Here is an 8,408-nt window from a genome sequence, read left to right as displayed (position 1 = left end):
GTCTGTTGTTGACACGCACCATTCGCTTCATCAAGTTTCAGATACAAGGGGTGACTAGTAATCGAGGTGTTGCGCTTCGTAGTATAACTGGCAGCGGGTGTTCCACAGTGACTCCGTGGCGACAACCAACAATTTATATACGGGTCGCTCCTGCCTGGTCAAGAAAACTCACGTCTGGTAAAACAATGTACCGACGGATCTATCCTATCTTTTCAGATATCCAAAATTACTCGCAAAGACTGATTGATGGTCAGGGTCAGTGCAATCTTTAATTTCGAAACAACACAGAAATATAAATTTTTCCGAATTTGCATCGTCAGTTTATGTGCTTTCGAAATCCATTCAAAAAGATACAGAAACTCACAAAAATGCAAACAAATTTAACAACCTCGACTTCCAAGCATATTAGTGTAAACAAATTAATTGGGCGTAAGAAGAACTACATGATTGGTGAGTATGACATTGATATAGTCAAAGAAAGATGGTAAACATGCACAATGGAAACAACTACAATTAATCAATATAACGAACAAGAGAACCAAATCCAGATGCAAGAGAAATCAAAACAAACATCTAGTGATTTCTCCTACACAGAAAACCACAACAAAACATAAGTGAACGAACAATGGAGCAAATATAAGTTGCGAATACGACAAAGGCCCTAACTCCTTCAAGAATTCCCAACTATTGTACCAATTTCATCGCACGAAAGATAAGATTTTCCGAACACCATAAGTGAAGTTGCACACTAAATGGATACGGTTTTAAATGCAATATTCAAATTTTGTTTCATGGATTCTTTTTATACACAAAACTATATTAGTCATTTAAACATTGCTGAAACATTGAGAAATTATACAGATTTGTTAAATCGCTTCGAGCATTAGTTGTCATCCTAATTGACGTCGACGTTGTTTTATGGTCAATCGTCTGCCACAAAATATTTGGCGTTTATTATTAATGATGTTGGATAAACGTTTTCTGCAAAATTACCTTGCAGCTCTTGGGTCAGGTGGGTAGTTGCACCAAGATCTGACCTTTGCATAAATTCTTATTTCGTTCAACCTTGAGTACAAAATTGATAAAGTAATGCAGGTATTGTCTGATTAATAACATTTAAGTGAGTATGAACATTGGTTAACATGTTGTGTTTTTATTTGAATTAGAGAGAATAACTAATACATATAACTCAAGGCACCCAGTAGCCAACCTGGAGTAGTCGTAGCTTTGACAGTTATAACCAGATACAGAAACACTGTAGTCTGTTGGGCAAACGTAGTTATTGGATCTGGGTACAGTTAAAATGTATGTTGCGTATGGACTTTTGCAAGGTTTCGCTCCAGCAAAGTTTGCGGCGTCGTGTTGGCAATATTGGTACTCCTTTCAAAAACAGTTAAGGTGTTTAAGATGGAAACATCTGCGGGAACTTTGCCATACATGGTCAGCAAATATGTCATCCAGTGCTGTGTCCAGATCGTCGTCAACCCCATTAGCAACCAATTGGGAAGAGTCAAACGACAATATATTCCCAGATTTTGCTTTTTCCGGAGTTTGTTGAAAGTTTGCCGCAGTAATATTACCATCCGATAGAGGAAGCAAAAACCGGGAATCTCCCTGGTGCGATACCAGCACGTAAGTTCTGTCAAGAATTGCCGTTAGATTAATTGATTAATTAGCGGTGATCACGTACTCAGTTGGTACGTTTTCGGGCTGCGGATCACCAACAATTTCTATGCTGGTATCGCACCAGGGAGAAATTTCGAGTCCGATCAACCTCCCGTTGTAACAGTTTCCGCACAGTGTTGTCATTGGGTCGTTAGGATCAATATCCAAAGTAAATGTGGTCCGCCCAGTCGAGCAAAGTTTGCTGATAACCGCCGGATGGGATAACTTGTAAATAGTTCAATTTACCAATTGTAATTGTCTGGTGTAGCAATTTGTAGTAGCACACGTTTTTACCGAAGTACCTGTGTTATTTTTCAATTAGCTTTAAAAATGTGGGAAGATGGGCCAGCGTATGTAGACGCATATGTTAAAAATTTGTTTCTTTGTTTTTGCAGTCGTCGATAGATTCTGTGCAACTGAAACATTCCGCCCAATCCTCCAGCATTTAAGACCACATTCTGAGGTAATTTTCAATGCTTAGTACAGACAGTTTTGATTGAAATGAAATGCGTATTACACACCTACCTTGCCACTAAATTTACGTAAAAATATTTCCTGTGCCCCAAAGTCCCATTAAGTTTCGAGGCAGAATTGCAATTTGCAATAATTTCAAAGTTCAAACTTTTTGCATATTTTCTATTGTACCTGGGTGAGTTTCCAGCAGGAGTTAAAAATATGGGATGATGGACCACTGTAAGGCAGCGGTATATGCAAAAAAATTGTGTCTGTGTTTTTCAGACGAACCCAGGTACTGCAGACGAATTAGCGTTGTTAGCGCACAAAGTGTGTTCGAAAATATTTACCTTGTCGCTAAATTTCTGTGAAAATATTTCTAACGCGTCAAACTTTCGAATTGGTAAGATTTTGAAAGTTGATAAATTGATTCCATTATCAGGTTTTCATGTTGCTGGTAAGAACTGTTGGAGGAAAAACCACAGAGAGATTTTTCATTGTTTATTTTAGAGCTACAGACGACGCCCCTGTTTCGACCTATCATGCCCCATCGTTGAAGCCAGACGGCTGAAGAGGTTATTGTGACAAGCAGGTTATACGTTACAATTACATGTCGTGGTGACTTGATATACCGTTAGGCACGAACACTGATAGGTCAAAATAGTGACACAGTGAGCAGCTTATTTCTCTTTATTTTTGACCGTATGTAGCTTTAAACTCATTTTTATTGGACATACTTTAATATCAAGTCGCTCCAATAATATTTTGACGTCATTGGAAGGTTTCTCACTACAGCTTTAAATTTCTGGTTGGTTAAGTTTCGTGCCTCTTCTAAACACTGTTGTTCGTAGGTAATTTGCTGTGTGAAGATACAGCCAGTTAAGAATATTATAGTGCTCAGATCTAACCACGATACGTTAGCTCGTACTTTCATTTGGGCATCCATGTTTATCAATTTCTCTATAAGTTCAATACGAAACGCTCCATCCCGAAAAAAATCGTTGAGAACTCGATCCAAGGTCAGTGCCTATACAATAAACGTAATCAAGTAAACACACATATTATTTACCTTTTAACAAGAATTTACATTTTGCGAGCTGGTTTGTTTGTATATGCAATGAAGTTCCTGAATAATTTTCCCCCTATTTTTAGCCAAATTGCTTTTCATTATTGTTGGAACAGCTGATGCATTTAAACCGCTGTAATCATATCCTTTTGAGGTGGCCCGAAAATTAAATGCAAATTCGATGCTACAAAACATAATTGATTACGAACGTTTGAACTAAAACACCAAATCATTTAAAAGGTACTTTGATTTTAAAGTGGATTGCAGATGACTAATAAAAGGCACTTGGCAATGTTTTTCATTCATGACTTCTATCATCTAAACATAACATATAATTAGAACGATGTTTAGCAACTGTGCCATGGATAAGCATACTTTTACTGATTTATCAAAGGCTGCGACTGGATTCTTTGCAAGAATACTGAGAAATAGTGCGACAGTTGAAGCAAGAAAGTTACCCAGCTTTGCTTTGTGGTTGTTTGTCTGTCAAAAAAAGATCTTATTTTACCTCCCTATAATTTTTCCTTCCCTACGCATATGCTTTTTCCCAAGCCAAATTCAGCACCTTGCCTAAAACCGATTTTGTCAATCGCTTGATAATAATCAGTTGTTGTTTCATCGTTGTCTCAATGTTTTTGAGCGCTTTGCGGTGAAAAGTGAACATTTTCTTCAGCTCTTGCCGCCGAAACTGAAGCATGGGTTCATTTGTGGAATACACGTCATCCAATGTACGTGAAATTGTTTTGAAAGAGTTGACATTTTGATTAATCTATGAAAAATTGTTCGATTTAACTCGATTTGACGCATTTAATGTAAGTGGATAAATTCCTGCAGTCACGACTGCATGGGAATGAGAAATCTTAACATGTTATTTAGGTTCAGGATATACAAAGGAAGCTATAGCTGTAGGCTTACTAGGCTATACACAATTGCCGCGTAATAACCCTACTCTGTACATATTGAAACAAATTCTTGTGGATGTGGGAAAAAAAAGGTTTATCACGTCCTATTTAAAATCTTACTGCATTAAGCATGGTGTTGTAGGAGGATTCCAAATTTTGCCCGACCGCGAGCAGTTCCTTAGTACGATTCTGCAAGTATGTCCAATATTTGTCAGGAACGTAGTGTTTCGAGTTGCCAAAAAAATCAAAGCCTTGTTCAATATATCTTGAAATTTCGCGTGCCTAAATGTATAAAAATATTTTGCAGCAAGTGACTATGTATGGATTTGAAGTTTACTAAATGATTCACGTTTTGCAGTCTTTGATGTTGGCCAATACCTATGACCCATTGAAAAATCGGACGTATGAAGAATTAAACGTCCAATAAACGCGTTTTAAACGTGTGTGGAATCTTTGTTGTTATTTCTCCTAAATAGCATTTCACCTTCTCTTTCGATCATCCACAAGAGTTCAGTGTCTTGAATAAACCACGGCGTTACGGAATCGACTACACTTACACTAGCGGTACCTATTGATCCATGTGGTCCCTGGAAATGTACAAGATGTATTACTGAATTTGTTCATGTACATTTTCACAAAGGTAACTTCAATCAAAATAGGAGTACTCAGTTATGCTAACTGAGGTTGCACAGAAAAACTAACGCACACACAAACCCTATAGAAACTAGTGTAGTTGCCATGCTCGTGACAAGAAAAACAACAATTTTGCCTCATGCAGTGAATGCGAACAATAGAAAGAATAACTAAGGGTTCATTCTGGGTGTTCTATACCTTACCACTGTTTGTATGTCGTGTACTCTAAACCCATCGTTTCCACCAAGCTGTTGTTGAGGAACACTTGTACGGTGGTGACAGTCAGGAATACTTTCGTATGTTGTAAATGAACCCCACATGCAAGCGTCACAAACCTTGGAATGCTTTATGCATCTGCATCCACATCCAGGAATACCATTTTTCCTTGAACAGTATAAGTGTTAAAAAACAGTGTCGATAACTTTTATTTAGTGTAAAATATTTTTATTGTCGAACACTATAAATAGGATGACAATATAATAATAAACCTAACCCCCCAGCTCCTCCGTAGCCGTGTTCTGCTGGGTGCCCAGCTTTTCCAGGGAATTGGGTTAAATGTACAAAACCGTCTATGTGTCGAATGTACATCAGAAAATTTCCCGAATCTCCGCCGGGATATATCGAATCTCCACCTTTTCGACCGTTCCGCCCCTTTGTGCCGAGTGTTCCGTTGTGTCCTGAAGTTGGCCAATAGTGGTAATTGTGATACCATTCAGTAACAATGTGAAGTTGCAACAACACCAAAGCTCCAATCGCGATCACTTACGTACGTCAATACACAAATATGCACTTCAATTTTTCACACCATCTACAATAGGTGAAGGAATGGTTAGGAAATAAAAAATATGGCTTGTTTGTATAATTGGTGCCAAATATAAAAAAACTCATGAGATTTGAAACTTTTATAATAACCATACCGGAAAATATTCTTCGTCGGTGGTTTGTGCGACAGTCCCATTTGTGGCACAAACGCCTTTTTCCATTCTCACCATCTTTTCCCCTCTCCCCATCTCCTCCGTTCTGAGCAGCCGTGCTGTTTGAGCCCTACATCAGTTTAATCACCTATAAATCTCCACAACCACAAAAAAATCAATCAATCTCCACAAAAAAATAAACGAATGCAAATTTCACCAATGTAACAACTCTTGATAACTATGGTGGAAGCTTGGCAAAGACAATACCATCATACAAAAGTTATTGGTGGCTAAAACTAGTAGCCAATCTGTATTCCTAGCAACGTGCAGATTGTGCGGCAGCCTCAAACTATGGCCACGTCGTAAATCATTGGGGCACTGTTTTGTGCGTATTGACTGTAAAAATTGTTGGGAAGCTTCAGGTTAATCACTAATTTGACATACCTAGAAAAAACGTTTATGATAAGAGTAATTCGCAATGATTTTGTGTTTGACGGTTGTTCCCATATGTAGAACGAGACTTCCACGTGGTAGTCGGCAACCGCCACATAGATGTGAGTTTGAGGATTAACTTTTGTTTTGAGGAGAACTGCCGTATATTTAAATTTTTTGTTACGTGTGATTATATTTGGTTTGTATGTGCAATGAACTTTTCTTGAAGGCAAACGCCTTACAAGAACAATCATGAAGCTGCAACGACTGCGGGATCTATACCTTTACCCAATCGACTTTTGTATCACGTGAAGACAACGTCATCGATGTAAATATACGTTGGCCTTTCTTGGTCAGGTCCCTCGTCAAATTTTGCGAACAAAGACCGATTACAAATTTTGTCTGCGATCCAAAGGTCGAAAGATTTGTCGAGTGTTTTAAGTTTTTACTTTTTAGACGAGAAACGCGTTTACCGAAGACGATCGAGTTGTCAAGATGATGCTACACAACTGTGGCTGAGGACGCATTTGGATCCAAAGTTCAACTATTCATAGGTTCAAAGTCGACATTCCTGAATCGATTTATGATAGGTGGGGACCTGCTGAGTTCTCTCATTTTAGCGCTGTTGACATTCATTGTTAAGACACCAGAATGAAAGCCACCACTAAGGTATCAACAACAAGATACGAATCCGCGCGGCGCCTGTTGCATACCTTCGCGGCGACGAAAACAGCAGGACAGTAACGTGATATTGTGTTTTCGCGCGTTGGGACGCATTTGTAGCAGAAAATTAAATCGCAAAGAAAAAAATAATTCAAAGGACACTAGCTGATTCAGCCAACGTCCCTGTTTGTTTTGCTGTTTACCTGCAAAATGATTCGCACCATTCCTTGCACTTTGTACGCGAACACCTCTAAATTTGTCCCAGAGATGCCCTGTTGATTATTCCTTCCGCGCGTATTTAATTCAGCTTTGGCAGGCTCATTGCAATCAATGTCCCTCGTACATCGTGCAGATGCCTGCAAATTCGCTGTTATAACTGTCACAAAATCAACCAAACACAAATGACATATTCGCCACCACAAGGTATTTTTAAAGTCTACAAATTCGAAAAACAAAACACCTTGAAAACAAGTGTCGTTCCATCCGAAACTACCTTCCTTGCTCGAATGCTCATCCTTAGGATGCCATAAAAAGGTTCCGCGCTGCCGTCGAAGTAAAATGTGTCACAACGAACATTTACTTGAATTGTCATTTGTCGTAAAATAGTTTGGTATGCTGGAAAATTTCTGCATAAGTTAAGACACTAATGTGTTTACTTCATACAATCATTTTCAGCATGCAAACAGGTCATGATTTTTCATCCTATTATTAAAACCTCGAATAATATATGTTTTTACAAATACAAAATAAAAAGTTGTTTGTCTTCATTTATGGTAATGGTGTTTACGATCCGAACCATTCCTGCAAAAACACTTGCACTGTTGAATTTCGTGTGTGTCGGTTAAATTGATTACGTGTTTTGGTCGAGTAGTCGGTAGAGTTGTGTCGTATAAACGTCTCTTCCAAACACGTCGTAAACGTCAGTGGATGTTTCGGTAAGAGTTGGTGCAAATGCTGCCATCGGTACTCCCATTGAAACATTTACGCTGCTTTGAGCGTCACCGAGAACAGTTTGTTTGTCAATTTAACATAGCTCAGTTAACAGTTATGTGTTAGTTAATATTGAGTTTTGTTTCAATAAATACAAACCTTTTACATCATCTCTTGCAGTCCAAGACAACCTTATTGAGTTACTGATTTTGTCTTGACTTTTTCTCATAATTGTTGCAAAAAAGTGATCGTTCTTTATCCCCTGGACCTCCACCTGAAATCTAAAAACGAATTATTTCACATATTGACGATCAAAACTTTTTCTCCATAAATTAAATGTTGCATAATCTACTAAGCGTCAAAAAAATACCTTTCTGCTGCATGCCCTCTAGCCCATGCGTAAACAACAGGGGGTTCTGAAAACGTTTTTCGGAATTCATATTGTTGTTTTGTACCAAGGAAATCTGTTGTTAAATTGCAACTTCCTGCACAAAAGAGAAAATAATTGAGATACATGCGTTTTATTAAGCAGTAATCGAACAAACAAAAAATGTAGAGTCTGTACCTGAAGTAAATCGCAATTAAGAGTAACCACTGCATTATCAGATATCCTTGACTGTTACAGGGGGAAGAATATTACACTAATCTGAAAAAATTTTAACTCTATCTGTTGTTGGCCTTGAAGCTGGAATATTACAAACAACATTGCTGTTTACGGCACCTAATCATATGACTTATTTCAACTGAGAC

At 38.2% G+C, this 8,408-nt stretch overlaps 3 protein-coding genes across 3 annotated transcripts; all 3 read right to left on the bottom strand.

The window, feature by feature from the left end:
• Nucleotides 1-431: 431 nt before the first annotated feature.
• LOC145894690 (uncharacterized) lies at nucleotides 432-4,359 on the bottom strand. Its single transcript, XM_082983328.1, has 9 exons — nucleotides 4,207-4,359; nucleotides 3,750-3,953; nucleotides 3,560-3,667; nucleotides 3,429-3,502; nucleotides 3,206-3,368; nucleotides 3,047-3,145; nucleotides 2,856-2,977; nucleotides 994-1,065; nucleotides 432-748 (listed from the first exon to the last, which is right to left on the bottom strand). The coding sequence occupies exons 1-9, from the start codon at nucleotides 4,216-4,218 to the stop codon at nucleotides 685-687; spliced, it is 918 nt and encodes a 305-aa protein (XP_082839454.1). The 5' UTR covers nucleotides 4,219-4,359; the 3' UTR covers nucleotides 432-684.
• On the bottom strand, nucleotides 1,370-2,279 carry LOC145894691 (uncharacterized). Its single transcript, XM_082983329.1, has 2 exons — nucleotides 1,691-2,279; nucleotides 1,370-1,639 (listed from the first exon to the last, which is right to left on the bottom strand). Exons 1-2 carry the CDS (start codon nucleotides 1,807-1,809, stop codon nucleotides 1,384-1,386), a joined length of 375 nt encoding a protein of 124 aa, XP_082839455.1. The 5' UTR covers nucleotides 1,810-2,279; the 3' UTR covers nucleotides 1,370-1,383.
• LOC145894689 (uncharacterized) lies at nucleotides 4,213-8,345 on the bottom strand. The gene is made up of 10 exons (XM_082983326.1): nucleotides 8,224-8,345; nucleotides 8,029-8,143; nucleotides 7,583-7,939; nucleotides 7,189-7,354; nucleotides 6,932-7,084; nucleotides 5,637-5,763; nucleotides 5,213-5,396; nucleotides 4,923-5,103; nucleotides 4,571-4,673; nucleotides 4,213-4,368 (listed from the first exon to the last, which is right to left on the bottom strand). The coding sequence occupies exons 3-10, from the start codon at nucleotides 7,699-7,701 to the stop codon at nucleotides 4,343-4,345; spliced, it is 1,059 nt and encodes a 352-aa protein (XP_082839452.1). The 5' UTR covers nucleotides 7,702-7,939; nucleotides 8,029-8,143; nucleotides 8,224-8,345; the 3' UTR covers nucleotides 4,213-4,342.
• Nucleotides 8,346-8,408: the final 63 nt, after the last annotated feature.

This window comes from Ascidia mentula, chromosome 3, assembly GCF_947561715.1.
Source record: "Ascidia mentula chromosome 3, kaAscMent1.1, whole genome shotgun sequence".
Taxonomy (NCBI): domain Eukaryota; kingdom Metazoa; phylum Chordata; class Ascidiacea; order Phlebobranchia; family Ascidiidae; genus Ascidia; species Ascidia mentula.
The sequence above is the reverse complement of the archived record's forward strand: the minus strand, read 5'-3'. Positions and strand labels throughout refer to the sequence as shown.

Bases quoted from the DNA above. Each gene is read 5' to 3' on its own strand.
- LOC145894689 (XM_082983326.1), bottom strand. From the start codon at position 7,701: ATGGGAGTACCGATGGCAGCATTTGCACCAACTCTTACCGAAACATCC. The intron at 7,085-7,188 runs GTGTTTTGTTTT...GCGAATTTGCAG, and splicing joins GAACGACACTTGTTTTCAAG to GCATCTGCACGATGTACGAG. The intron at 4,674-4,922 runs GTAAGGTATAGA...GTACATTTCCAG, and splicing joins TACACGACATACAAACAGTG to GGACCACATGGATCAATAGG.
- LOC145894691 (XM_082983329.1), bottom strand. From the start codon at position 1,809: ATGACAACACTGTGCGGAAACTGTTACAACGGGAGGTTGATCGGACTC. The intron at 1,640-1,690 runs GTACGTGATCAC...AATTCTTGACAG, and splicing joins CCCGAAAACGTACCAACTGA to AACTTACGTGCTGGTATCGC.
- LOC145894690 (XM_082983328.1), bottom strand. The intron at 3,369-3,428 runs GTACCTTTTAAA...TATGTTTTGTAG, and splicing joins CAATCCACTTTAAAATCAAA to CATCGAATTTGCATTTAATT. The intron at 2,978-3,046 runs GTACGAGCTAAC...ATCTTCACACAG, and splicing joins ACATGGATGCCCAAATGAAA to CAAATTACCTACGAACAACA.